Below are 25,664 nucleotides of genomic sequence, written 5' to 3' on the forward strand. Positions count from 1 at the left end.
TTATACCAGTCGGCGGTGGTATCGACGCGGCGCTCGACGGATTCGACGGCCGTCGTCGAGAAAAACCGGAACGCGAGGACTTGTCGAGTTCATTCTGGATTGTGGGCGGTAGCAGGGATCACGTTTCATGCTACACGGCGCAGAGGCGCAGAGGCGCGAGACATGGTCTGGCCGACACAGGGGTATGGAGGAGACCGCTCTTGAGCGATCCAGTCGCGCCCACGTGACCATGGATGCGTGGCTGGAACGCGTCCGCCGTCCGCCCGGTCTGGTATCTGCCACGCTCGTGCGCGCGTCCCCTATTAGTAGCATTTGCGTGCTCGTCGCACAGCATCGGGAATGAGGAATCTATGAGGTCATCATGTCATTCACTCGTCCTCGGACCCGAATGTATCACCACCTGAACTGGCACAAGTATCGCACTCGGCGGTGCGAGAGGGAACGACCGAATAGAAATAAGATTACGACAAAACCGCCGGTAAGTACTCACTACAACAATATTGATTTCACACTTCCTCGCCGCACTCTACAAGTCCGGTAGTTCCCTCTGGATGAGCCTTGTCCATGTACTCTCTCGCCACCACTCATCCATACTGTCAAGTCGCTCCCACAGCGTTTCTTCATCTACATTATAGATTTCGTACTTGGCACCGTTCAGTGGTCGGCCATCTCGTTTTGCCACTTCTAGAGCCGGTTTGTTCTCTCCCCTGACCATCGCTCGTGAGTTCGATGAGCGGGAGGCACAAGGCTACGTCCGTCGCACGTACTTTAGCAGCTCCAAGAGTTCACGGCGATCGGGGAAGAAGAGGCGCGGTTCCAGCACGGCTAGTATTGCTAACGATGCACGAAACAGGAAGGAGTCTCCCTCTAACAGTAGGATATCCCATAATCGCGCACACGCCTCGAATGGTAGATGGTCCAGGAAAAGCGGTATTAGCCAATCAGGCAAATACGCTGCTGGCGACACCTGGTGTTGCTTGAAGTTGAAGTAGACTGAGAGCAGGGGACCATTGAGTCGGGATGAGAAGGTGACAACTTTATTGTTCGACTTACTCTTTGGCATTCCATCCGCTAGGAGCGTGTCAAAGATCCTGCAATACGATCAGATGACGAAGTCACAGATTATGGGCTCCAAAGTACCTATAATACGCTTCGACCTGCGTGACGTTGAGACAAATTACGTCTCCAAGAGAGAAGCACTCACATCATCCTTGGACGTAAGACCACCAAAAAAGGACCGTAGGCAATGTCGTTCGAGCAGGTTACGCATGACGACGAAGCCTTGAGCTGCAGCCATGTTAAGCAGCAACATCGCCGCTATCTTGGCTATCCCGGGTAAATATCCTAGCCCTTCGTCCGACCGCGACACTACCCAAGCGCACAACATGTCCTTCAGATCCTCGTACATCGGTCCCACTCCAGGTGCGAATAGATGAAGTGAGGGCAGCGTAGTCTTGATGTCTTCCTCAATGAGGCCAAGGACCGTCGTGGGGAAGGATGCGTGATTGAGGGCTCGCTTCGCTCGCGCTAGGCACGTCTTGTACGCATCTACCGGTGATCAGCTTCATCCATATCGGTGCTTTAGGTTCAATGGAAGGGCATTACCTTTGCTCAGCACGAGTGTGTTGCCAACGGCGTTTTGCCACATGGTCGCTCTCAGCTTGGTCGGAATACCTGCCCACCATAGCTTCCGTAGCGCGGGGTTTCGATTGACGACAGTCCAGTCTGGGACGATCTCGCGCTCCCAACGCCCAATCGACTCGTCGATCTTCTTTTCTCGCGAATAACGTCTCTCTTCTAGAGCTTTGCGTCTCTTCTCCTCTGTCAATTAGTGCATAGGCAAGACAGTAAACAGGCTGAGCCAATAAATTCTCAAACATGGCGCGGAGCGGCAGACTCGCTCGACTCACCGGCAGCGCGACTACGCTTCATCATCTGTTCCCAGTCCGCCATATGTTTCCTGTCCTCGTCACGGGGCTTTGGAGGAAGGAACGTAGGTCGCGTCTTGCTGACGACCCTATCCAGAACGCTAGGACCCATAGACCTCGCCTTCTGCCGCCGGAAGGCCGAAGCCACGGGATATGCGGAAATGTGGGAGATGGATGCATGGGATGAGCTAGTTGGCTGTGAGGACGACAATGGCAGATGGGAGACAGAAGAGGATATGACGTTGGGCGCGGAACGAGGCGGTGTCCGACGTGGCGAAACACTGCGTGCTCGCACGTCTTCTAGAGACGCAGGGCGAGCGGGCACAACCAGGCCGTTCGTATGCTCGACAGGCTCTGGATATACTTCCGTCACCTCGGCCTGCGACCTCGATGCGTCTATGTAGACAGAAGGGTAGTCCGCAGAGTGAGACTCCCCTGGAGATTCAGAAGGTTGTGGAGGCGAGACTGGTACAGGGGGAGAGGGGGAGGAGTCCTGCAAGTTAAGCTCGGAGGTACTGCTGCTGAGTTGCACCTCGTAGAAAGAGCTCTGGTGAGAAGGTGCAGCAGGTCTCTCTGAAGAGTCGGAAGGTGTCCGCTGCATGGTCGGGGGTGCCGAGAGTGAGTGTTCGGGTTCTGCCTCACCTGCCTCCACAGGCGGTGGCGACAAGTACGGGTCGACCGAGAAGCCAACTTTCATGGCGAAACCCGCCACCTCGTCCTGCGTGAGTCGGTTTTGAATGCTGTATGTCTTTGCCAGCTCTTCCCGAATGGCGGCAGGCGAGAACTCGGGTACTCCGCTCCGGTCGTCCTCGTCTGAGAACGCGTCGTCGAATGGACTCTTGACTGGTTGTCCCATGTATCTCTCATCGCGGATTTCGTCCTCGCTGTCAGAGTGCTCGTCGCGAGTGTTAGACATGGCCGCCTGTGGATGGCGTGTACGCAGGGGGGATGGTCATCAGCGGTAGGCGGTTCGCTGCAGGCCGTGCTCGAGCCGACGACGAGCGCGGGCCTCTCGGATCTGATCACGGGGATACCGCGACGCGACTCCGACTCGACGCGTCTAAGCTTACTTGGATCTCTCCTCCTCCTCCTCCTCCCTCACCCGCCCAACGTCCATCGGTAGCCGCAGCTCGCGCCGGGTTGCTAGCCTTTTTGTTGTTTCAGTCTTCAAGCAGGCAGTGGTAAGCATACAACATCCGCTGAACGCCTCCTGTCAGTTGATCTGAGACTAGGTGACCCATGATAGCGGAGGTTCTCCTTGTGCTAGCCGGGCACTCTTCGTCGTTGTTTCCGAAGGACCACAACGTCCACCCTGCCTTCTCCTCCTTGTTGCATCCCGGAGAGCAACAATGCTTAGAGTCTTTGGGCCAAATTGCGGTTCGATACCGAAAGATCAAGGCGGCGTGCTCTGCGCTCTCGCGTTCGCAATCACGCTATGTCTCCGCCCTATGCGCGACTCTGAACCAGATCCTCAAAGACGAATACGAGAACCTAGTCGTTGAGACAGAAGCTAAGGTGCTGAAGCGGGATCCTAATCTGGTAGCAAGTGGGTCGTTCGTACCGCTATCTTCCATCAGGGCCACATTCTCCGAATGGGACGCACCTCTTGCCGCTCTAGAAACCCTCTTCGACCAATTACAGGCGCAAACGTCTTGGCAGCCTGGGCCGTTGATTGACCTTCTCCAGAAGCGGTCACATACTGGTATCCACCGAATTGCGTCTATTCATGCCCGTCTGTGCGAGGCCGTGCAACGAGTTTGGATGGCGCAGCTACAGGCGTTTTTGATTCACGGCGCGGTAACGGAAAAGGAACCACTAGCCGACAAGGACTACACACTGCTGGAGGCGGCTGTACCGTCTTGCGTGTCTACTCAGTCGCGAGAATCCGTGGCCTATGTCGGTCGAGCTATCGGCACGGTCAAAGCTGCGAAATGGGAGAGACAATTCCCGCGGGAGTTAGCCATGGAGCATAGCAAGCTGTTGGAAGGGGTATTGCCCCAAGAGCAGTACGCGTTTGACCGCATAATCACTGACATCCGGACGACTGTCAGTGAATGGCTATGGCTCAACGTTCTCACGCAGAAGGACGTCGACATTGCCGTAGAGTCTCTGTGAGTTGATAACGGGGGATCCTGACACTGCGTCATGTTGAATGTGTTTTACACAGTGCCAACTACTTTCTGCTCCGGAATGGGGAGTTCGCGCTGTCACTCATCCGGGAAATCGAACGCCTCAAGATCTCGCGGCTAACAGGCCGAGCGGGACCCACAACCATGATCAGGGAGCAAGATCTGCATCTTGCCCTTCTTCGTGCGTCACTAGGTACAACAGCTCAACAAGATCCGTCGCTCTCCCACCTCCGGTTCCGCCTCCCATCGGGACCCTTACGCCCCCTATTGCCTTCACTCGCCACGGGCCCCGCTAAGGACCTCTCGGCGTCACTTTCGGCAGTCGAAGCGACCAGCTTCGATGACTTGCTCCTTGGCACCCCTCTCGTTCTGACATACAACGTGGCTTGGCCGCTGGATCTCTTCCTGCACCCGTCGGATCTCCAGATCTACGGCGCCCTGTTCACTTACCTATCTGCACTCCGCAAGACCCACACGCGCATTCATTCTTGTTGGACTTCTCTGTCGAACGCCCAGCGCGCACGTCGGCGATGGACAGGCCTAGGAGAAGGTGGGACGACTGAGGACCTTGAGGTGCGAAAGGAACTCCTACGCTGCGGGTGGGGTGTGGTACGAGAGATGAGCTGGTTCCTCGACACGCTTCTGGGCTATGTCATGACGGACGTCATAGACGTCGAGTTCAGGAGACTGAAGAGGTTACTCTTGGAGAAGACGTCCGGGATTGTCAGGCAGCCGACCGGTACGCAACCTGCAGCCGACACGGACGCCGATCCGGCAATTGGAATCCCTCATTCCTCATCCACTGTTCCTGCATCCTCAGGTGCGGCGTCTCACCCCTCCACCTCCTCGCCGTCACAGCTAGACTTCACCACCCTGCGCAACATCCATACCACCTATCTCGAGCGTCTTCTCACCGGTAGCCTTCTGTCTAACCCTGCATTGACGGCGATCATTCGATTGATCTTGGAGATCTGCGAACGGTTTGTCGCGCAAGTTGAGAGGTGGGGAGGAGACGTTCTCCCGGCTCTTCTCTTCGAGGGAAGCCTCGCTGCCGGCGGCGATAGAGTGGGTGAAATGGTCAAGGAACGGCAGGGCATCGTGGCCGAGATTAATGAGGTATGCTGCTTGAATGGTCTGCTTGAAGAACAAGCCTCTGACGCAATCTGCAGGCGCTACATTCACTCTTGAGTGCATTCTATGAACAGTTGTCCCTTTCAACGACGCAGCAACCTCTCTCGGCGGCCACGGATGCATCGAAGTCGATGGCTCAGAACGCAAGCATGGCAAACGCCTCGAGCTTCCGCACCTTCATTCGTCCGAAGCGCGGCAAACGCCTTGCAGGGGACGAGGAGGTCCGTCGGCACGTCGAACGCCTGCTTTTGCGCCTGGATTTCAACGGCGGCTTCTCGAAGCCAACTCTGAACGTAAGAATGCCTGCGAGCGAGACTGAGGAAATCTTGAAGCAAGGCGGGCTCGCGTAGGTTAAGAAGGGCGGGGATGCTTGCTAGCGAGCCGGGGGTATGGTGGCTGGTTTCGGACCGAGCTTGAGGCGATTTGTACTCGTTTCGTGACAGATGTACGTAGAATATAGTGCGACGGTAATTGAGAGTGTGTGCGGACTGCCGGGTGTGTTGAGAAATGAGATCGCATGATGATCTACGAGGCGACGCGATCGCGATATGCTTGCAGGGGGATATCGATTTGACAGCACTTGGCTATAAACTCCACAACAGGTGAATGTCCACCACACCGGCTCTTCGTCGCCTGTCCCACCACCTCCGCCTCTTCTCCTCTGCCACCACCATGGCCTCTCGTACGTCCTGCCCCCCACCCTTGTCTGGGTTCGTGCTGACCTCGCTCGACACACAGAGTACACTCCCCGCCTTATTGGCGCTCCCAATACGCTCGGTGAGTCCTGCAGTTTTCTACGCATCGAGATGGCCAGCTGATCAGCCGTCGAACAGAGCACCGTGTGTTTCTCGAGCAGAACGGCAGCCCCATCTCGTCCTGGCACGACATTCCCCTGTTCGCGGACCGCAACAATGGCATCCTGAACATGATCGTCGAGGTCCCTCGCTGGACCAACGCGAAGATGGAGATCTCCAAGGAGGAGCCGTTCAACCCCATCAAGCAGGACATCAAGAAGGGCCGTCTGCGCTACGTGCGCAACTGTTTCCCTCACCACGGTTACATCTGGAACTACGGCGCGTTCCCCCAGGTGCGTCAAACGACTTCCTCCTTCGCTAGCGCCCCTCAATGTCGTGATGTAGACCTGGGAGGATCCGACCCAGACCCACGCTGAGACCAAGGCCAATGGTGACAACGACCCGCTTGATGTCTGCGAGATCGGCGAGCAGGTTGGGTACATCGGCCAGGTCAAGCAGGTCAAGGTCCTTGGTATCATGGCGCTCCTCGATGAGGGTGAGACGGACTGGAAGGTCCTCGTCGTCGACGTCAACGACCCGCTTGCCTCCAAGCTGAACGATATCGAGGACGTCGAGAGGCACCTGCCCGGTCTCGTCCGCGCGACGAACGAGTGGTTCCGGTACGTGTTGCTAGCTACGGACATACCTCGGTGCCCGGCATTCATGACGTTCTTCATCTCAAAGGATCTACAAGATCCCCGATGGCAAGCCCGAAAACCAGTTCGCTTTCTCGGGCGAGGCCAAGAACAAGAAGTACGCGACGGAAATTATCCACGAGTGCCATGAGGCATGGCGCCGTCTCGTCAGCGGTGAGGTCCCCGCAAAGACGGCCTCGTACGATCTGTCTATGTAGGTCTTCCCCAAACCTGTCCCTAGTCTTGAGGCTAACGCAGATCCTGTCAGCCGCAACTTGACCGCCCCTAACTCCGCCGGTCACGTCACCAAGGACGACCCGTCGTACACCAGCATCCCTTCCGACTCCAGGAAGCCTCCTGCACCCGTCGACCCTTCCAGTAAGTCCAATAACGTCGATGTCTATACCTCTGCTAACCCGATTCATTGTGATCAGTCTCAAAGTGGTTCTACATTGCGTCTGCTCCGGTATAAGTCGTTCCATGGGTGTATGTGTAGTGTGAACATGCGAAGCCAATATCAATGTCATACAGTCTAGCGATGGACCGTCATTCCGCTCTCGTTACTGAACTAGTGCGCACAGGGTCGCACGTCACTTCTGCGCCCGTAAATAGAAGGTCAGTGGACTCCGTCGCTCATCGGATCCAGCCTGACATGAAGTGAGACGATCGACTGAATTACAGAACATCGGAATTATACAGCTACAAGCCGGTGGTGTGTGCGCTGACACCGTTATATACATAGATACTTTTACCATTGCACTCATCTTGACTTGTCCACGCCGTCAGGTTGGCTCGGCGGATATCTGCAGTAGCGATCCGCGATGAACGTGACCGTCCATGTACCTGATCCCCAAACGATTGTCAGAGTTGCATTCAACAGCAAGGCGTATCTGGAAACTCACCCTCAAGGGCCGAGAAGATAGAATACTCCTTCGTCGTCACTCCTGAGACAGTGTGGGTCTCAAGTACCTTGCCTTGCTGACCCTTCTTGGTGGTGAGCTCGGCTCGCTGGTACGTGAAGGTGAAGGGAGGTTCGCCAATGAGGTTGAAGATGATCTCCGCCTGATCTCCCTCGTGGATGTCCTGCACGATTCTCCTCCCATGGCCGACGCGTGCGGCAGGAAGCGGGTGCACAGTGTAGCGTAGGTCGGTTACCGCGGTCTTGCACATCTTCTGTTGGTGTGCGATGGACGTGAGGGTGAACTCTCCGGGCTGTTGCTGTGCAATGGAGAAAGGAGAAATTTTGGCTTCTTGTGTGTACGACTTTCCGTTGATGCGGTAGCTGACCGCGTTGTGAGCACGGACCATCAGATGAGGAAAAGATACACATACCCGATAGTCCACGGTGGGATACCCTCCAGCTGGAACTGTGTAACGTCGCCGACACAGAAGTCTTCCCGTCTGTCGAACGGCACGATGGCCGCAGTCTCAGCAATGTCCACGTAAACTGAGCGGTACAGCGGATCCGGGACCGCTTGCTCGCAGTGTGATGCATCCTGGACACTCTCGATGATAACAAGGTGCGGTCCGACAGAATTGAATGTGTAGTTCGGGACGTTGAGCCGCCACATCTTCTCGTCTACCATGAGAGCCTCTCGGTAGATATTACTTGTGGCGACGTTCCGGATGGCCAGGTGGAGCTTGAATGGTGGTGTTCCCTCCAGGATGATAATACCATCCAGACTGCTAGGGTCTTGCGGGCGCAACACATCGTTGAGGCAGTACGCAAGGCGGTTGAGGTTGCGGAAGCGTGCGGATGGGCGCACGAGCACCTGCTGCTCGAAGAGCAATCGTTCGGAGCGTGGTATAACGGCATTCTTGTTCTTAGCCAGAGGATACGCCACATCGCCAACCTGCTTGACCTCGTAGTAGATCCGGGCTGCCTCGCTGGTATGAAGCTGGAAACTGGTTCGTGGCTGGATGCTGCTGAAGGTAGGTTGGTCCAGGATCTTCGTGCCTCCCGCATCATTATCCCGTGCGACATTGTACATGATTTGGAAGGGTGGCCGCCCTGCCGACATGTCAGTCAAACAGAAGCGAAAGACACTCTAGATATTGCTTACCTGTCAGATCCAGATCTACGTGATCGTGAGCACCTTCACAGATGGGCGGGAGGATATGTGAGCCATTGTATGGCTCGTAAATAGACTGGATCTCGGGGGACAGTTTGGCGGATGGGCGTGGTACGTGGTCGACTCTGTACGTAGAATCTCCTGATACCACCGATCCAGGGCATTGCGAATCAGAAATCTACGGGGATGAGCTAGCGTCTCGGCAATAGGCCAGGTGGACCTTACCTCGACGAGTTCATACACACCCTTGTCCGAAACATGCAACTCTCCGTTGGGTGACGACACCGTGGCGGACAGAGGTCTGTCTGGGCGATCAACGTGCCTGTATTTGACTCGCCATGGCTGTGAATCCTGATTAGCGAATGGAAATGTGATTCTATTTCTAATGCTTACCCCATCGCCAGTCAAGCGCAGCGGAAGCGATGCCTGCTCGTTATCAAGAGTCGTGATGTGACGATCATCGACCTTGCCATAGAACCGGGCCGTAGGCTATGGCAGTAGATTAGCATGCATCAAGTAGCACGGCCTTGGCGAGTGTACAGACCTTCACTCGGCGGACGTTGACTGCTATGCCAGGAACAGACAGCGAACGCTTGCACCCGTAAGAATCTTCGACGCTCACTGTGATAACGCAGTCAGTTCCTCATGTATATATATTCCGCAATGGTTACGACATACCAAGGTCAATCTCAAAAGAACCGCCATCCCGATCAACGTCTTTGGGTATCGGAAGGTTGAGCGTATAGCGTGACTTCGAGATATTCGGTACGCGCACGATCTCCGAGCCCTTAAGCCCAACGATCTGCGCTTCGAGGGTCCAAGGCCCAGTTCCCTACACGAAGAATCAAGGTTACGAGTTGAATCCCCTGGAAACAAGGACTCGACTTACACGGAGGTCAACATCCACATCGACAGTGCTGCCTGAACAACTGCTGATCTTCCTCTTTCCTCTGCCGACGGGCTCACGCTGGGAGAACTCGGCGTGGGCCGGCGGGTGCACTACCTGGTCGATGCTTGGCCCGTTCAGGTTCACCTTCTTGTAGTTCGCATCGCTCAAATACAAGAATGTGAAGGTGTAGTGACCGCTGCGCTCCGGTTGAATGGTGAGTTCGCCTCTGGAGCTAGTGAACGACTTGGAGATCTCTCTAGGTGGCTCTTTGTCGCGCTGCATCCGGTAATAAACTTGGAAGGGAGGCGTTCCATGTAATACCAGAGATGCTGATACTCCCGTGTCTCCCGAGCTGCGACAGGTCAGCGACGTAGATGACGGGAATTTCCAAGACTCACCATTCGTGTATCTTCTTCCACTTGATCTCTGCAGTCGGATACGGTCGTTCTACCACCTTGCATGTGTCAGGGCTCAGGATGTCGCCTTCACAGTACCTGCCCTTGACTCCGACCAACGTGTACTCGCCCGGTTCACTTGCACGAAACGTCATGTCGCGACGTCCTTGTGGCATTTGCACGTCTTTGGTCCACGGTTTGAGTCGCTTGGTGCTCTTCTTGGCACTATCCTCAACCTCGGATGGTTGATAGTGCACGCCAACGTCCCAGGGACCGTCCAATGAGTCCGCATTCTTTGCGGAGACAACGAGAGGAGCGTCGGAACCAATCAGCAAAGAAACAGGAGTGCCAGGACCACACGCCTCAAACAGGACACTGGGACGGCGCAGAACGCTTACAGAACGTCGCGTACGGGAAGCCGAGACGTTGTAAGAGGGTGTAATTCCCAGTTTGTGAAGAGCACCGGATGCGGAAGAGTCCGATGGAGGCGTGCTCGATCCCGCATGCACTACATTTCCCAGAGCATCCATGACGGTTTCCAAGACATAGGAATGCGTTCCGAGCGCATCGAGGGAAACTGTCAGAGGGATACGCAATTCTGCAGCAGGTCGTCGCGTTGGCGTGCGTTCCAATGCGCGGGGCTCGTCGCCTGTCCGCCGATGTGCGTGGCCTGAGCTCTCGATACCCTCGACCATGAAAGACTCTCTTCTCCCATCAACTTCTTTGTACCAGCGCAAGCTGAGCGGAGGAACCCCGTAGACGTCGATTTGGAGATTGAGTTCCTCGCCAGCGCCACTGGTAATACCAGGCGTAGCGCACCGCATGTCTGGAATATCGTCCGGGACGAACTCCGCTCGAGGGCACGGTACAATGGTGACCTCGCCCGGATAGACAAGCCGAGCGTCGGCGTTCGAAGTGTCCAAGACACGGTCGAGACGTAGCGTTCCAGGCTTGCTTACTCGAATGTATGTAACGCTTTGCGTCTTCTGCAGCTTGAAAGGAGACTCGGCATCGCTTTGATCGTCTTCTTCGTCGTCATACTCGTCATACTCGTCATTGTCGCGCTTCGATGCAGCATCCCGTGCTACCTGCAGGTCCTCCAGCCGGGCGTTTTCGATAGCTTTTAGATCCTTCGCTGACAGGTCCACCCGTTCGATCTTGGCCCCAGACCCTTCGACATAGCCCAGGGGCACGAGTGAGTGCCGAACACCCGCAGGGGTGGTGTTATTCAGAAGGAGAGGAATGAGTACGCTGTGACCAGATGACGCTAGGCAGAACGTCTGCCCATGGGGATTCAGGTGTGCCGTGCTGATGGGGGACATCCGGACGGTATGCTGTCCTAGAAGGTGCGCATCCTTCCCTCCGCTCGAGCTAGTAAGAGAGCCAAGACCAAACCTAGGGAGCATATCCCAAAGGCCAGATCCCGGAGGCGTTGAAGCAATGTTTGCTCGGTCTAACGGTAAATTGATGAGTACACAGGTACCATCCAGGAGATTGTATAACGTACTTGCAAGACCAAGCGAAGGCACAACCGTCCATGACCGTGTTCCTCCAACATTGACGGTAATCCCGCCAAACATGAGCCCGTTAAGGAACCACAACGACAGGATTTGCAGAGCGACGACTGACTTGCTATACCTTAGTCGCGGTATACGGAGTTGCGCAAGGCAAAAGCAGAAGAGGAAGTCGGCAGTGAGCCATTTCTTGACGTAGCCGCCATTGGCCACGTCTGGCAGAACCAAATATCGCAGGAAGTCGAAAACTTTGATAGCCTGTGAGCGTCGTGTAAGTTGAGAGTGCCACAGTGTTCATGCGCCGAAGCCACAGCTTTCCACGCTGCTTCGGCCGGATGCACACCAGACTGAAAACATGTCACATACCTGGCAAAGAGCTCCGATACTCAGTGCGTATAGTCTTTGTGTAGGTACATCCAGAAAGGATTCGGGAACAAGAGTGTTCGCCCCCGGCGGAGGGTTCGCCTTTGCGTTGGACGTCATGAAGACTCGTGTTTCATGTGGGTTGTCGATGTGGAAGAACGTAAGGGCTGAAGAATTGGCAGCTCGAGAAAGTGCGAGTGATGGTGGGGCAGCAACAGCAAGACAAGGTGGAGAGGATGGTGACAAGGCTGCAAGGCCGCCGCGACCTTCACGCCGGTCGACAATGGGACTTGAACGCGCGCTACACGTGACCGTAATTTACTCACAACGCGCCGCAGCCGCGAATCACCCAACAGAAGGCTCACAGATCTCAGAGTCGAAGATTATGATAATGACAAACTAACGACGTCCAGTCGCTCTTGATTGTCATACAAGAGGACGTTGCTAACAAGATCCATTCAAATATGTACAGTGCGACTGGTGTACAGAAGCTGGTGTTTGTACAGTCGGGGCGCCCATGCCAGGAAATGTCAGCTATAGTACGGATAGTAGCAATTGCACGCAGTTCAGCTCAAATACGATAGCAGGAGATATCCAGCTACAAGGTACACCAGGACTTTGACTTTAGGGTCCAGTTGCGCAAATACCGTGAATATAGCAGGTGTATCGGTTTGCGGCTCAGGATTTGCCGACGCTGTCGACGATGCGTCACCCAAGCGTTGGCCTTTGCCAGTGAAGGTTCCAGATGACGAGCCCGACGCATGTCGACGGAGTGTTTCTTGAAGCGCACTGCAGGAACGAATGAGATCTTCAGGGTATGTGATCGTCCACGAACATTACCCTGGATTTGCACCTCTCACTTGGTCGACTTTCGTGCTTCCGTTCAAAAACACGAAGGTTGGCCTAACACGGAACAGATGTATGAGTCCTGACTAAGCTCCGGATAGAAGTCTTGCACTCACATCGCAGTTACACGGAACCGACTAGCAACATCTTTCGCAGCATCGACATCGCACTTCAGGAAGTTGACATTCTTGTATTCCTTCGACAAGGCTTCAAATTTCGGCGCAATCATATGGCACGGGCCACACCTACAGAGATGCTGGTCAGTTAAGGCAAACTTGCAGTCCATCTAGGCCTACCGACCATTGTGCGTGGAAGTCGATGACCTTCAGCGAGCAGTGAATACGACCCTCCTTGCCAGTGAGCAATCAAACTTCGTCTGCTTACGGAAAGTTTATCTGAGGACTTTGCCAAGATCCCATCGAGTTGATAAAGTGAGGTTATGTGGGTAATAGACATCGTCAATCAAGGGGAGGCGTATAATTTACTGTAAAGCGACGTGTGTCGTCGTCGTGTGCACTGGTAATGCACTCTTACTAAGCGCCGTGCCTACTTTCGCAGGTGATAAGCACGTGATGAGTACAAACAGACGTAAACGCGACGCCTTAAACGCGTTGAACGCGACCTGGGATTTGCGCTCACTCTGACCATCACCACCACCCTCACTCGCCCACTTCAACGCTTCTATCCCCAGTGAGTATTTGGTCCCATCTGCTCCCACAACAGCACTGAGATGATTTGACAGCTCTCAATCTAATTAAATATGTCTGGACGCGGCAAGGGTGGCAAGGTGTGTATTCCTGCGTTGCGTTAATCGAACCATCCGCTCATCAGTACTGCACGTAGGGTCTCGGCAAGGGCGGTGCTAAGCGCCACCGCAAGATTCTTCGTGACAACATCCAGGGTATCACGAAGCCCGTCAGTGCTAGTTGCCCATTTCGCCGAGTCGCAAAGCTGACCATACTACCTGTAGGCTATCCGTCGTCTCGCTCGTCGTGGTGGTGTCAAGCGTATCTCCGGCCTTATCTATGAGGAGACCCGTGGTGTCCTCAAGATCTTCTTGGAGAATGTGATCCGGGACTCCGTCACGTACACTGAACACGCCAAGCGGTACGTACTGGACCATTCTCCAATGTAGCCATTATTGACTTCGATGCAGCAAAACCGTTACCGCTCTCGATGTCGTGTACGCGCTCAAGCGATCCGGCCGCACTCTCTACGGTTTCGGCGCTTGATCACGTTCTCTATTACCTGTTGTTGCCATGTACTTCTATGAGTCTTGTTACAGTACTATGACCGTATTATGTCGATCCAATGCGAAACGCTTTGTGTATCCGTCCATGTAGCCTATTCGTTGCGTGCGAGTTACGATGATAAATCGAGCGTGCACGATGATATTTGGGTGAGTCTACACCGAGACAAAGGCGTCTTCCAACTTGAGCTCGTCTACGGCGGCACGAATGTCATCATCGACGTCGTGGAACCACACCGGTGCCCACTGGGTACCGATGTCCTGTGCTATACCCTCTGCGCTGACTCCATGGTCTCCCCAGCCGTCATATATCTTTCCCGCTCTGAACGTTGCGTCCCAGACCATTCGAGCACGAGGGCGGACCCAGCGATCATAAGCTTTGAGAACGACCTAAAGGCGAGTGAGTATTGAGTGTGTTCTGTGAGTCGTTCATTGACCTCTACATTGCCTGCGTTTGTCTGCGGGTGCCCAAGCAGACCGGCTAGGACGTAAGCGTCTTCGAGGCCTTGACCTGCACCGGAGCCCAGGTGAGGCAACATTCCATGAGCCTATGAGTATGTCAGCTCGTATCCATTGGCATAAGACAAACAAGTTCACCGCATCTCCTATCAAGGCGACGCGTCCCTTCACGAAGCTCTCAAGGTGCGGATGAACGACGTGGATTGACCACTTGCTTGGCTCCTTGATGCACTCGAGGAGCCCCATGACCTGCGGGCCGCACCCCTCGAAAACCTGGAACATCTCTTCCTGGGGCACAGACTTCACCCACGGCTCGTCGGGCGATAGAGAAACGGATCCGATCGGCTTTGTGTAGTCAGCCGCAAATGCGACGACATTGATCTTCGAAGACGCAAATGAGACTTCTTGGGGTTGAGAAAGGCATGACGCACGTACTATTTCATCGCCGTTGATACCGAAGACGATGAGGTGCTATAGGAGGATGAGAACGGCCTATGATATTTGCGTACACTGAACAATCTCACCCTATCTTTACTTCCAAAGCAAAGGGGACGGCCGTGGAATTCGATGGTAAACCCGGCAGCCCGGGCCTCCTTCATTGGGATCAATCCACGGAAGCAGATTGTGTTGCTGAAGACCGGCAGGGACTTCGCGTTGTCGGCTACCATTGAGCGAACTGAGCTCTTGATGCCATCGGCTCCGATAACTACGTCGGCCTCGAATGAGGTTCCATCGGCGAAGTTGAGAACACTTCGACCGGTTTTGGTCGTAGATGGCTCAACGGAGGTGCAACGTTTATGGAAATGCGTAGTACTGGGAGGTAGGTGTTTGACGAGTGTGTCTAGAAACGCTGGTCTGTGGATGATGAGTATGTACTCCGTCTATAGGCGACGCAGAAACTCACCGATAGGCACCGATGCCATTGCCCCGCGCGCCTTCGGTGACCGGATACTGTTTCCTGGGTCAACGCCGTATGTCAATAGGACCACGCATCGACCTCACCTCGAACAGGAGCTCGTGTTCGCCTTCAGCAGAATAGAACATGAATTCCCTCATAGTTAATCCTGGCTCTTTGCACTGAGCACAGAGCTCATCAAGGACACCGAGGCGCTGAAGAATGCGGGCTGCATTGGGACCTAATGTTTCGCCTGCATGAGCCACTGCAACTGAGTAAATATGCTGTCGTGTCAGGCGTACCGATGCCTATGCCAGCACCGATCTCCCCAAAACGAGCCTGTAAACACAAACGTTAGATATGGACGACCATCGACTTGTACAAGGCACGTACCGCGGCTTCAAATATCTCAACCGAGACACCTTTCTGGAGCAATGCTAGTGCACATGTCAGTCCCACCACACCCGCACCGACCAGCGCGACCTTCAAAGGCTCCTGTTTCTCGACTGTGCTCATGTTGCTCTATCGCTGTGAGGGGACAAGTTGCTCGAGCCATTGGAGGGTCAGGGATATATATGATCGAACTCCTACCGGTCCAGGCGGTTTCACTGCAGGATCCTCAATCTTGTCTGGCATATCGATATCAGTCCGTGACCGACGGACGAGGGCTTGTCACTCAAAGCTGAGCTCACCTGGCCCAGAATAACCCTAAGGAGCCCACAGCATCGCCCGAATCCGCCGGCACCGTGTGGCAAGCATGCATCGTAGAACGGTATAAGCTGCCGCTGATGGTGTCGAGACCTCCGAGTACAGAGACGCGTGGGACGGAGGCCCCCAGAAGGAGATAGCCAGGCTACCGACTCGGAGGCAGGAAGCAGCTGACTGCGTCTAAGGCGGCTCTTGCTAACATTGCTGGGAATTCGTTACCATTTCAGCAATGGGAGTCAGCGACGACTGACGGTCGTCAGTGACATTACTACGCACAGCTCCGTACTGTAAACACTGTACACTGTACAGACCGCCGTCCGCCGTGTTTTAGCATTCATAAGCCGCACTGGCAAGTGACAAATTGGGCTAACACGCCGGTCTGTACAGTATACAATGTAAGCATTGAAAGTACGAAGGTGTATGTAGTAATGGTCACTGACCATGTGCTGAGTTCATCATCACTGTCGTCAGTGACAAATACCACTTCTGGAGGGCACGAACATGACGCAGTGATGACCTATGCGCCAGCTTATTGCATAGCGATGAGCATCGTACTTCCACTGTTCAACGTTCAGTACTCAGGCATCGACGACGACGACGATTACAGCTGCTACATTGACACACAGTTAGACACCCGGTGGCTACGGTACCGTCATTCTGCGTCGTGAACGCTTAAAATCACGAAGCAGGAGCAAAAACCGTCGTACGGGTTAGCCCGCACAACAACCTCACTTAGTAGAACAAGCACCACAAATCAATAAATCAGCATCGGGACAGACGACATGTAAAACAAAATGAAGACAGAAAGTCGTAGTGAGTCCGAGGCATGACTGGAAAGCTACAGTACCTGCCAGATGGACTCGGAAGTTTTCGCCAACTCCATTTGACACACAATGCCAGAAGCCGACTGACTTCGTACAAAGTGCACCAAAAAGAAGAGGCAAATGACACAAGGAAGTCCCCCGACGACGCAAGCCAGTGCTGCAATAGCAAGGTCATCGCACCTCCAGGTTGCAAGCAGAGCCTAGAGGCAAGGGCGGCAAAAATTAGATAACCAAGAATGGAGGCGGTGCCTCCATAATAGTGGTTAAACTATTAAGAACAGATACTACACTTGATCTAAGCCAAAAGGCCAGAGTGGTGAGGATTCGAGATGTCTCTCCATCGCTTATATACCGCCGCGCGCCCTGCGCACGGACCATCGACCAGCCGGCTACACCGGCTGATTGACGCCCGTGTTCTCCGAGTGCAATGCCATCGTAGCCGTCACCATTGGAAACGATTTCAAATGTACTTATGTCAAGACCAATCCAACTAGTACGATTATCTATGCGAATACAACGTGCGAAAGCCTTGAACTACATTGACTGACAACAATCCTAAAAGTACGAAGTGCGATGCAAACAAATGGCCATGAGAAACAACGTAAACGACGAGTCGACGTGAAATAACATCCTCCAGAATGCTCAGTCGTCGAGCATCTCACATAGTCGTTTTCTCCACATCTACCCGAATACCGCTGACTGTGCTCCCGAGACCGAGCTCGACATCCTTGTCGACCGAGCTCTCGGACCCGTATGCTTGCATGTTATCCAACTCGACACCGCTGGCCATCGCTACCTCTATACCCTCCATTGGCATAGGAATACTGCCCATTGTGCTGAGCAGCACGCCGTTGGGGCGCACTAATGCCTTCGAGCTCGATGGAGACCCAAAACCGAATCCTAGCCCGGAGAAGGGTGAGCCAGGATTTGATTTGTTGGAGGAGACGCCGGCGGTAAAGGCGATGGTGCCCGCGGACTGAGCGACGGTCTCGGCGCCTCGCTCACGCAGATCGAGGATGAGATGGCATGCCAGTACCGGAGCTAGCATGACGCTGAGAGGGATGCAAATTGCGGACATAACTTGACGGGGCCTGGGACGGATGGTCAGACTTCCAAGGTCAAGATGAGATACAATATCCGAGGCTTACTGCAGGTAGAAGATGCCGTTGACCTGCGGACGCAAAAATGGGCGGTGAACAATCCGTGATCAGGACGTTATGTCTGAGGCTTACCAGGTTGGCTATGGAGATCAACATGTAATAGAAGACGCCTGGAAGTGTTCGAATGTCACATCATCGATTCGATCATTGTTACGCTCCTGGGGCTTACCTTCGCGGAGGAAAGTCTGGATGAGTCTGCTATTAGGTCCACCGCTCCTGCGCCGCATGACAATGGCCTTTGCCACAGTAATGAGGGTGACAATGGTGTCAAATGCAAGAGGAGCGATCTGACGGTCGGTGAGTTCCACATGTAAAGCGGCATCACAATATTACGAGACTTACGAAGAATCCTGCCGTTGATCACCGTCAACACATCATCGCGTAAGTGACGAAATGCCTACTCACCAAGAAGATCTGCAGAGCCTGGTCGCGAGCGTGGAAAGCATGGCCCTACAGTCTGGTCGCTCGTGGTGAGCTACACCTACTTCGACGAGACGTCGTCCATATACAACAGAAGAAACCTCCAATGTGCCTCAAGAAATACGCAATGATCACTCGCATATATGCGCCTTGGTCATCACGGAACCGTGCCCGTTGCGTATTACTCAAGGCACTCACCACCGATTGGAGCTATTCTTCGGCGATATCTGGAGAACCCAGCGGTGAAGACGTACGGGTGACGATACAAATGGCAAGACTGTACATTAAAATACTATCAGGAAAGGACCGATTTGAGCGGAGAGCATCACACTTACGGAGCATTTGTGATGAAGCTACATAGAGTTGAAAGGCTATGACTCCACTCAAGGCGGACACCAGGAAAGCGAGCATGTATTTGTTGCGGTTGAAGAACGCATATGTGCGAATGAGCAGAATGAGCTCAGCGGAAGCTTGATTCCATAATGCAAGCAGCACAGGAACCTATGGGTACGAACCCCAATATCAGCGGGGTATGACATTGAATGCTGTTGCGTCATGGCATACCCTGTAGACTTTCTCGCACGTCTCCAGTGGGTGCTCAACTACGAAGGCCCACAGGAGGTATGGCGCGGTAATCAACACCCAGTACCTAGCGTATGTTCAACGAAGTCCGCCCTACTATGTAGTGTATGACGTACCGGCAGAACAAGTATGCGGCCTTTACTGGCGTCCAGCTCGTTTTCCAGATCTGAGCTGATGTTAGAAGCGTCGTTATGAGGGACAGGCCAAGTGATGCCTACATAACGCCATTCTCTGGGTAATGCTAGCATCCAGTCCCAACACGTCACGGCATCTGAGAGCGGCTCAGTCGAAGTTCGCGGTGGATTCTGACTTATAATACTCACACATGGCTGCAGCATGGATGCGGCATCAATCAGCTGACGAAAACAGAGGGAAAGGCGTGCCACGAACCACAAAAATGGATTTGCGAGCTGAGGTTCACGGATGAGTGTGCGTCTCGGATTCTACATAGGCGCAGAACGTACACGAAGATGAAGTGTTGGGCCGTGCCCAGAGCGGTCGAGTCCATCTTGGGCGAGGTCGCGGCTGCGCGACGTGTCTGCTGTTTCGAGCGGACGACGCGCTCGGCGTCGAGGAGGGGAGGGGGAAGTGGGGGAGCGAGGCGAGGGCACGCAGGGGAGTGTGGAGGGGACGATGGTGGTTGAAGGGAGACAAGTTATGGAGCACGGCGGACGCAGCATGGGCAGGCGGAGAGAAGCCGCTGCTTGGACAGACACAGAAATTCGAGAATGCACGCAGCGTTCAACATGTCCTGATTTGGGGTGGCGACTGCTTGATTGAGCCAGCAGCTGCCCGATCCCGCGCGACGGCGTGCGGCGTCCCCGCCACAGCGTGCGGGCCGTGGCGCAGATGCCCCGCGCTGCCCACCGCCAGCGATCCACGCCGCGGGCCAGCATCTGGCACGACCGGCGACTGATCCTCCCGCCGCGCTGTCGCACCGCGGGAAGCAGCATCTGGTGCAGCGGCCGCTGGCAGACGAGAGGGGCAGCGCAGCACGGGGCACATCAGTCTGCGGAAGCAGACACTTCCAATCGAATGGCCCTCGTCACCGGCGACAGCCACTTCAGCCACGACGCATATGCAACCCGCAGATTGGGATTTCGCCGGATTTCCTGGGCGAATCTACCTGCCAAATCCGGTGACACACACCTTCCTCTGGTCGGCACCTTCTCTGCAGGAAGCCCGCGCGCTGCCCGCGGACGTAGCTGTCTCATGTGCTGCCTGCTTCACATATGCCCACAGCTGTTCGCGAGCGAGCTCGAATCCATGGCGTGATGCACGGCTTCGCGGTCAGACCGGACGAAGGTCAATGGATTGCATGCGCAATCGAAGTAGCACCGGCTACCAAGCCACAGCTAACAAGCAAACTCGGCAATTATTCGCTGTCTAACATAATTTGATCGCTTCACAGACCTCGTCTCGCCGTCATCTCCACCTCGATCCTCTTCACCCGTTCTCGGTTTTTCAGCAGACAATAGTCGCCGTATTCGTTCCCTTCCTGCCAGCGAGCCCCCGGCATCCACAGCGTGCGCGTCAGAAGCGACGAGTGACGTGCATCCAGGAATGGCAGGCACTTCACTCGCTCCCAGGTCACCTCGTCGAGCACGTAGCGAGGCTCGCGCACGGATTCCGAATGATGCAACGGGAAATCGAGGTCCACGAGGTAATCGCATTCAGCAACGTCCACCTGCAGCAAGCAACGGTCAGCAACATGTTTACTACCAACGGAGATATCGCAGCGCACGTAGAGCTCGGGTGCTTCTTTGTTGAGATCGTTGAGGCTGGACGGAACGATCCGGGTACCTTGAACACGCGCAGGAAGACCCCATTCCGCCTTCGTTTCGACGAAGTGGGCAGGGAGCATGCCGTCGAACTCGCTCTTGATCCAGTTGACTTGGACGCCGTCAGGCACCAGGAAGTGACTAGGGAAACGGTACCACTCCTTGCCGACACACATGTGCAGCCCCAACTGCTTGATCAGCGCAGGGTCAATGCGAGGAATCCGCTCTTCTTCGTCGAGACGACTCTGGTTCGGAGAGGGCGGCGGGATGAAGATCTGACCAGTTGTGTTTAGGATCCGAGGTATTTCGTCTGCCTCGAGCGCGTGGAAGATGGACATCGGTGCGTGATAGTACTTCCAGTGCGTCATGATGTGCGAGAAAGACAGCACACCAGAGGCTGTAATGATCGAAAGCGTGAACCGACTGAAAATGATAGCACGGGAGGCCTACACCAATCGGATGTCAGCTTTCCGTACTTAATGGCAACAATTCGTCGATTTACCCTATACGGTGATCGCGTATACTGGATGTATGCCGTCTCGAGCCAACCGCGCATCAGGTACACCGTCACCGCCGCGTTGAAACAGATAAGCGGGTATATCGGGAACATGAAGCGCTCCTCTTTGTGACTCTGCGCTGACATGACGGTAGCCCAGATATACGCCGGCGCAAGCCTCACGACCATGAGCCTGTAGGGTGACGTCTGGTCCACGTAGATAGTGCGTTCGCCAAGACGTTTGCGGTCGTATACATACGTGACAGCCAGAGCCGGGAGCGAGAACAGGGCCAGCGGCACGAGGACGTTGAAGTTCAGCAGAAGGTTGCTGAGATAGAAATTGACAGGCTCGGTGCCGTAGAGGCCAGGTCCACGCGCCTCATCGGGGAATACGTTGTACTTGACGATGTTCCAGGGAACGATGACGAGCTTTCCATAGAAGACGGTGTCGAGCGCGACCACTGGGATCTATATAGAAGCTTGAGAGGCGTGCGATGACATGAATTTTTAAACTTACGAAGAGCAACGCAGCGACGGCCGCGCATGTGAACATTCTCCGCCAGCGGGCAATCATCCAAGACGTCTTGTTCTCGGACGTCACCTTGTCTGTGCCGTACAAGAATAGCTCCTCGAAGACGAACGGGATGGCTACGGCAAGTGAAAAAGGCCAGCCAACAATAGCTCCTGTGGCAAACGCCAGAGTACTAAACATAGTGCGGCGCATGTTCTTGTTGCTAGACGGCTCAAGCGCGTATGAGAACGCAATTGCATTTGCGTACATGGCAAATGACGACGGCAGGAACGCTGACGTACACGCGGATTAGCCAGCCCAGTGATCATCGTAAGGAACCTACCCGTCGAGGCGGTCCACATGCCTGCGCTGAAGAGCAGCATGAAGAGAAGGTAGCGTCCGGCCCGGTAGTTCAATTTGTCGACGACCGCTCTGTACAATGCAGCTTCACAGACCGACGAGATCGCGGCCAGGAACATCCTGACGGCGAAGAACGCCGGTCTCTGGTGGGATGCACGACGCAAGTTCGGCTACCAGCTGAAAAAGACCAAGCGTGTGACTGACCTTTTCTGGGCCTAGCAGCGTGAACGCAATCCGCGTGGGCAGCGAGTGGAGGAGGATGTATGCCCAACTACGAATAGCGTACACAGGTGACGTCTCCCACGTCTGGAAGCCGTATCCACGGTCCAGATAGTGCAGAGGTTCCCAAAAGTTGAATACTGTGATAACATGGGTAATATGGATTGAAGGTTCTTGACTTCAGTCAATGTGAGCGCACCTTCGTCGCAATCCTGGATATTAGAATACATCGCTCCCGCGACGCGGATCAAGAGAAAAGTCCTGAACGCGACTGAGAAGCTCGGGCACCATGGTGCCTTTTGAGACCTGCCTCGGTGGATCAGTATAGCAACTTACAAGCCATGTATGAAACTCTGACCTGCGCAGCTTGTCTTGTAGGATGCCAGCGTGCCGATTCTTAGGCTTCGTCGGTGCCGTGGGCTTCTGGCTAGCCGGCCGCCTGAAGCGTATCTCCTGTATGTTTGATGCCATGGACTTGCCTAGAGCTGGTCCATTTAGTGCGAGGGCAAGTTGGATGGAGATGAAAGCAGACTCAGAGTACTGACTTGAATGACGCCGGCCCAGCATGCGGGATGCACTTGTGTGCACGCCACCCGGCAGGGCCGGCACACAACCCGCCGACGGCCAACACTACAGCACGTGATCGTTCACCGACGCGTCGCGTTCAACTTCGAATTCACTGTCTTCGGCTCAAGTGCATCTATCATCCGTTCCTACTATCTAGTACCGGCTGAACCTCTACGCTCACAGCTGCTGGCAGCGCAGATTCTCTACCTCATACTATGTCGTCAAGCAGGGATCCTTGGGGCGGAAATGACGCGGGCCGTCACTACCTACAGTCTCACGAACGCAGTCGAACTCAGCGAATCTTGGAGGCCTTGGATTCCCTATCACCGCCTAGCCCTTCCTCGTCGGTTGTCGATATGGACACTACTTTTCTCTGCAGCTACGGGGAGATTCCGATCTTGTTGGACCCAGGCATCGTTCTTCACCTCGCCGATGTGACCGGCCCCGATGACCCAGCCATATTGACGTCGTTGTACGCCACTACACATATCGATGCCAACATAATCGTGGATGATGACCGTGTGCTCGCGGGTGGATCTGCTGGGAGTCGCATCGCAGAGGCGAGCTTGGAAGCCATCTACTGCATTAACACAGTGCCGAACGGTGGCTACGACCGGGACACTCTCGCGGCTCCAAGCGAGTCGTGTTACTCGCTTTCTCCGTATGCAGTCTCGCCATCTACTTACGGGGAGTATGACATCGACAGCTCGGTGTTCCCAGCCTCTCTCACTGTCTCGTCTGTCACTACGCCTACCTGGTCTACTGGCGTCTCTCCCACTGGATCTCCCAGTCTCGGATCATTCAATGTCCTCCCACCATATTCCGTTGCTTGTCGGCAAGTCTTGGAAGGAGAGCTCATTCGATCTCCTTCACTGTATGATCAACCTCGCGATGTCTTACCTCGATCATACTCAACAACGAGCACTGGCGCCTTGCCCATGTCGCCCTCACCATCGGGGATCATTGACGATGCCTTGGCTCCGCACACTAGCCACGCCGAGAACAGTCTTCAGATTCGTCGTCGCCAGAAGTCCAGAAGCTGTTATCCATTGGTCCTCCCCGATATCAGTATCAGTCCGCTCAGCCCAGGAACAGTCTTGAGACCCAAGGCACCAAGCTCGGAACCGACAACTCCCTTGCTTCCGGCCTATAATCCTCCACCGGGTCTACGCCAGCATCGTCGCACGGATTCAAGTGCTACGAGCGCCTCAAACCGTTCCCTACGCTCGGTGCGTTCGGGTCAAATCTCCAGTCCTCTGGCCTCTCCCGTTGCGAAGCGGAGACTTACTCGGAACTTACCTGGCGTTCTGGACTGGCTGGAAGACACTCGGATTGAGCTATGGATAGATCAAGAGGGCTCGCACGCCGTCCGGCAGACATTCAAGTTAGTCGGATTCACTACAGGGCAATCCGAGGACCAAGATACTACTCTCGTCAACGCGCTGACCTACGGTCTCGCCGAGTTTATGCCTATGATGCGCCGGTCTTTCATCTTCGACGCTGGCAAGGCCGACTTGCCTCCCACCCTACGGCGCGTGACGATCTTGGAAGATGACTCGAAGGACTATATCTCTTCCCAGGCCACTCTGGCTACCAGCTCGGACGGTGCATATACCGTCAACGGCACCGAGTACTTCGATCTGCAGCGGCACCAAGCCCCTCTGGTATTACGATGGCGCTTTGAGTACGGCGTTGACGCAGGACCGCGCGAGACGGAGAGGACCCTCACGCCTCTTCGATTCTCATGTTCCCCTGGTCTGTTGCATCCTAGTCACGGCCGTAAACAGACGAAGTTGCTTCAGTTCTTCAAGCGAAGTTCTTCGATGAGATTGTTCGCAGAGAAGATAGAAGTTCCCAGGCAGTCATATGCTGGGACATCCTTCCAGGATCGACGGGATTCCGGCGATAGGAAAGACGGATCCGGGAAAGAAAACCATTATGGACGCGGGCTCGGGCTTGTTGGAGGGGAGTACGGACCTTCGGCCTCGGAACTACCGGCAGACAGTCAATGTCATGGGTCCGTCCGACGTCAACCAAGTATGAAGTTGAAGCGGTCTCCGCGACTGACTCCAACTATGCTGAAGCCTACTACGCCGATGGAATTGATGAGCTTGCACGCAGAGTACCTCCGAACACGGGGACACGGACTGTGATTCACACTACTGCATGGACCGAGATTATTCTTTCATATTAGATATGTAACATCCTCCACAATGAGTATCTATCGTTCAACGTGATGAGCAGCAGGAACAACGCCCGAACGAGCCACATTGACTGGATCGACAGTAGTTGCCTAACATGGATGCTCGCCACGGAAGCGACTTGGTCCGTGCGCAGGGCGCGCGGCGGTATATAAGCGATGGAGAGACGTCTAGGATCCTCACCACTCTGGCCTTTTGGCTTAGATCAAGTGTAGTATCTGTTCTTAATAGTTTAACCACTATTATGGAGGCACCGCCTCCATTCTTGGTTATCTAATTTTTGCCGCCCTTGCCTCTAGGCTCTGCTTGCAACCTGGAGGTGTGATGACCTTGCTGTTGCAGTATTGGCTTGTGTCGTCCGGGGTCCGTTCTGTGGTTCACTCGCTCTTTCTTTTTGGTGTGCCTTGTAGGAAGCCAGTCGGCTTCTGAACGGGTGTGCCAAATGGACTGAGAGGTGACAAGAGGTGACAGCGCTCATCGTTGTCGTTATGCGCGACAACCGGCGTACAAGCACGATGTAACTCGAGGCTGAAGTC

At 54.7% G+C, this 25,664-nt stretch overlaps 10 protein-coding genes across 10 annotated transcripts; 4 read left to right on the forward strand and 6 right to left on the reverse strand.

The window, feature by feature from the left end:
• Window positions 1–349: 349 nt before the first annotated feature.
• On the reverse strand, window positions 350–3,023 carry C8Q71DRAFT_763810 (rab-GTPase-TBC domain-containing protein). Its single transcript, XM_047924028.1, has 7 exons — window positions 1,911–3,023; window positions 1,606–1,821; window positions 1,205–1,548; window positions 1,141–1,157; window positions 1,054–1,091; window positions 768–993; window positions 350–707 (listed from the first exon to the last, which is right to left on the reverse strand). Exons 1-7 carry the CDS (start codon window positions 2,842–2,844, stop codon window positions 527–529), a joined length of 1,956 nt encoding a protein of 651 aa, XP_047778246.1. The 5' UTR covers window positions 2,845–3,023; the 3' UTR covers window positions 350–526.
• Window positions 2,952–5,676, forward strand: C8Q71DRAFT_836762 (gamma-tubulin ring complex protein). Its single transcript, XM_047926452.1, has 4 exons — window positions 2,952–3,109; window positions 3,161–4,039; window positions 4,096–5,173; window positions 5,227–5,676. The coding sequence occupies exons 2-4, from the start codon at window positions 3,168–3,170 to the stop codon at window positions 5,536–5,538; spliced, it is 2,262 nt and encodes a 753-aa protein (XP_047778247.1). The 5' UTR covers window positions 2,952–3,109; window positions 3,161–3,167; the 3' UTR covers window positions 5,539–5,676.
• A 184-nt stretch (window positions 5,677–5,860) lies between these two features.
• Window positions 5,861–7,089, forward strand: C8Q71DRAFT_858709 (inorganic pyrophosphatase; the record flags this gene model as incomplete). Its single annotated transcript, XM_047927547.1, has 7 exons — window positions 5,861–5,870; window positions 5,927–5,965; window positions 6,022–6,275; window positions 6,328–6,602; window positions 6,667–6,831; window positions 6,886–6,995; window positions 7,052–7,089. 7 exons carry the CDS (start codon window positions 5,861–5,863, stop codon window positions 7,087–7,089), a joined length of 891 nt encoding a protein of 296 aa, XP_047778248.1.
• Window positions 7,090–7,265: 176 nt separating this feature from the next.
• On the reverse strand, window positions 7,266–12,103 carry C8Q71DRAFT_100734 (uncharacterized protein). Its single transcript, XM_047916256.1, has 12 exons — window positions 11,854–12,103; window positions 11,481–11,745; window positions 9,977–11,426; window positions 9,579–9,930; window positions 9,368–9,521; window positions 9,234–9,310; window positions 9,083–9,178; window positions 8,915–9,031; window positions 8,681–8,867; window positions 7,950–8,628; window positions 7,520–7,899; window positions 7,266–7,460 (listed from the first exon to the last, which is right to left on the reverse strand). The coding sequence occupies exons 1-12, from the start codon at window positions 11,968–11,970 to the stop codon at window positions 7,378–7,380; spliced, it is 3,957 nt and encodes a 1,318-aa protein (XP_047778249.1). The 5' UTR covers window positions 11,971–12,103; the 3' UTR covers window positions 7,266–7,377.
• A 117-nt stretch (window positions 12,104–12,220) lies between these two features.
• On the reverse strand, window positions 12,221–13,216 carry C8Q71DRAFT_811541 (thioredoxin-domain-containing protein). The gene is made up of 5 exons (XM_047926059.1): window positions 13,081–13,216; window positions 12,997–13,019; window positions 12,813–12,941; window positions 12,691–12,753; window positions 12,221–12,639 (listed from the first exon to the last, which is right to left on the reverse strand). The coding sequence occupies exons 1-5, from the start codon at window positions 13,150–13,152 to the stop codon at window positions 12,417–12,419; spliced, it is 510 nt and encodes a 169-aa protein (XP_047778250.1). The 5' UTR covers window positions 13,153–13,216; the 3' UTR covers window positions 12,221–12,416.
• Window positions 13,217–13,334: 118 nt separating this feature from the next.
• On the forward strand, window positions 13,335–13,928 carry C8Q71DRAFT_870243 (histone-fold-containing protein; the record flags this gene model as incomplete). Its single annotated transcript, XM_047928324.1, has 4 exons — window positions 13,335–13,483; window positions 13,540–13,611; window positions 13,667–13,803; window positions 13,853–13,928. Exons 1-4 carry the CDS (start codon window positions 13,457–13,459, stop codon window positions 13,926–13,928), a joined length of 312 nt encoding a protein of 103 aa, XP_047778251.1. The 5' UTR covers window positions 13,335–13,456.
• A 173-nt stretch (window positions 13,929–14,101) lies between these two features.
• Window positions 14,102–15,815, reverse strand: C8Q71DRAFT_797371 (uncharacterized protein; the record flags this gene model as incomplete). Its single annotated transcript, XM_047925744.1, has 9 exons — window positions 14,102–14,335; window positions 14,383–14,493; window positions 14,543–14,785; window positions 14,840–14,875; window positions 14,929–15,259; window positions 15,309–15,355; window positions 15,407–15,540; window positions 15,602–15,638; window positions 15,693–15,815. 9 exons carry the CDS (start codon window positions 15,813–15,815, stop codon window positions 14,102–14,104), a joined length of 1,296 nt encoding a protein of 431 aa, XP_047778252.1.
• Window positions 15,816–17,184: 1,369 nt separating this feature from the next.
• Window positions 17,185–19,800, reverse strand: C8Q71DRAFT_763838 (uncharacterized protein). The gene is made up of 14 exons (XM_047924029.1): window positions 19,458–19,800; window positions 19,384–19,403; window positions 19,317–19,322; window positions 19,212–19,264; window positions 19,110–19,159; window positions 18,976–19,060; window positions 18,747–18,912; window positions 18,666–18,688; window positions 18,397–18,448; window positions 18,334–18,341; window positions 18,161–18,278; window positions 18,064–18,101; window positions 17,980–18,002; window positions 17,185–17,922 (listed from the first exon to the last, which is right to left on the reverse strand). Exons 1-14 carry the CDS (start codon window positions 19,499–19,501, stop codon window positions 17,490–17,492), a joined length of 1,119 nt encoding a protein of 372 aa, XP_047778253.1. The 5' UTR covers window positions 19,502–19,800; the 3' UTR covers window positions 17,185–17,489.
• A 135-nt stretch (window positions 19,801–19,935) lies between these two features.
• Window positions 19,936–22,898, reverse strand: C8Q71DRAFT_763842 (glycosyltransferase family 22 protein). Its single transcript, XM_047924030.1, has 8 exons — window positions 22,719–22,898; window positions 22,560–22,666; window positions 22,346–22,500; window positions 22,125–22,284; window positions 21,788–22,074; window positions 21,277–21,738; window positions 20,738–21,220; window positions 19,936–20,680 (listed from the first exon to the last, which is right to left on the reverse strand). The coding sequence occupies exons 1-8, from the start codon at window positions 22,829–22,831 to the stop codon at window positions 20,399–20,401; spliced, it is 2,049 nt and encodes a 682-aa protein (XP_047778254.1). The 5' UTR covers window positions 22,832–22,898; the 3' UTR covers window positions 19,936–20,398.
• A 29-nt stretch (window positions 22,899–22,927) lies between these two features.
• Window positions 22,928–25,216, forward strand: C8Q71DRAFT_763843 (uncharacterized protein). Its single transcript, XM_047924031.1, has one exon. It carries the CDS (start codon window positions 23,143–23,145, stop codon window positions 25,078–25,080), a length of 1,938 nt encoding a protein of 645 aa, XP_047778255.1. The 5' UTR covers window positions 22,928–23,142; the 3' UTR covers window positions 25,081–25,216.
• Window positions 25,217–25,664: the final 448 nt, after the last annotated feature.

Source organism: Rhodofomes roseus (assembly GCF_022264815.1).
Source record: "Rhodofomes roseus strain CIRM-BRFM 1785 chromosome Unknown C8Q71scaffold_12, whole genome shotgun sequence".
NCBI lineage: Eukaryota > Fungi > Basidiomycota > Agaricomycetes > Polyporales > Fomitopsidaceae > Rhodofomes > Rhodofomes roseus.

Bases quoted from the DNA above. Each gene is read 5' to 3' on its own strand.
- C8Q71DRAFT_763810 (XM_047924028.1), bottom strand. From the start codon at position 2,844: ATGTCTAACACTCGCGACGAGCACTCTGACAGCGAGGACGAAATCCGC. The intron at 1,822-1,910 runs GTGAGTCGAGCG...ACTAATTGACAG, and splicing joins GAAGCGTAGTCGCGCTGCCG to AGGAGAAGAGACGCAAAGCT. The intron at 994-1,053 runs GTAAGTCGAACA...CCCTGCTCTCAG, and splicing joins AGCGGATGGAATGCCAAAGA to TCTACTTCAACTTCAAGCAA.
- C8Q71DRAFT_836762 (XM_047926452.1), top strand. From the start codon at position 3,168: ATGATAGCGGAGGTTCTCCTTGTGCTAGCCGGGCACTCTTCGTCGTTG. The intron at 4,040-4,095 runs GTGAGTTGATAA...TGTTTTACACAG, and splicing joins GACATTGCCGTAGAGTCTCT to TGCCAACTACTTTCTGCTCC. The intron at 5,174-5,226 runs GTATGCTGCTTG...CGCAATCTGCAG, and splicing joins TCGTGGCCGAGATTAATGAG to GCGCTACATTCACTCTTGAG.
- C8Q71DRAFT_100734 (XM_047916256.1), bottom strand. From the start codon at position 11,970: ATGACGTCCAACGCAAAGGCGAACCCTCCGCCGGGGGCGAACACTCTT. The intron at 9,522-9,578 runs GTAAGTCGAGTC...TTCTTCGTGTAG, and splicing joins ATGTGGATGTTGACCTCCGT to GGAACTGGGCCTTGGACCCT. The intron at 9,311-9,367 runs GTATGTCGTAAC...GCGTTATCACAG, and splicing joins TTCTTTTGAGATTGACCTTG to TGAGCGTCGAAGATTCTTAC.
- C8Q71DRAFT_811541 (XM_047926059.1), bottom strand. From the start codon at position 13,152: ATGTCTATTACCCACATAACCTCACTTTATCAACTCGATGGGATCTTG. The intron at 13,020-13,080 runs GTAAGCAGACGA...TGCTCGCTGAAG, and splicing joins AGTCCTCAGATAAACTTTCC to GTCATCGACTTCCACGCACA. The intron at 12,942-12,996 runs GTCGGTAGGCCT...GCATCTCTGTAG, and splicing joins ATCGACTTCCACGCACAATG to GTGTGGCCCGTGCCATATGA.
- C8Q71DRAFT_763838 (XM_047924029.1), bottom strand. From the start codon at position 19,501: ATGGACTCGACCGCTCTGGGCACGGCCCAACACTTCATCTTCGT. The intron at 18,913-18,975 runs GTATGCCATGAC...TCGTACCCATAG, and splicing joins CGTGCGAGAAAGTCTACAGG to GTTCCTGTGCTGCTTGCATT. The intron at 18,003-18,063 runs GTAAGCCTCAGA...TTGCGTCCGCAG, and splicing joins TGATCTCCATAGCCAACCTG to GTCAACGGCATCTTCTACCT.
- C8Q71DRAFT_763842 (XM_047924030.1), bottom strand. From the start codon at position 22,831: ATGGCATCAAACATACAGGAGATACGCTTCAGGCGGCCGGCTAGCCAG. The intron at 22,075-22,124 runs GTAGGTTCCTTA...CGTGTACGTCAG, and splicing joins CATGTGGACCGCCTCGACGG to CGTTCCTGCCGTCGTCATTT. The intron at 21,739-21,787 runs GTAAGTTTAAAA...GCTTCTATATAG, and splicing joins CCGTCGCTGCGTTGCTCTTC to ATCCCAGTGGTCGCGCTCGA.
- C8Q71DRAFT_763843 (XM_047924031.1), top strand. From the start codon at position 23,143: ATGTCGTCAAGCAGGGATCCTTGGGGCGGAAATGACGCGGGCCGTCAC.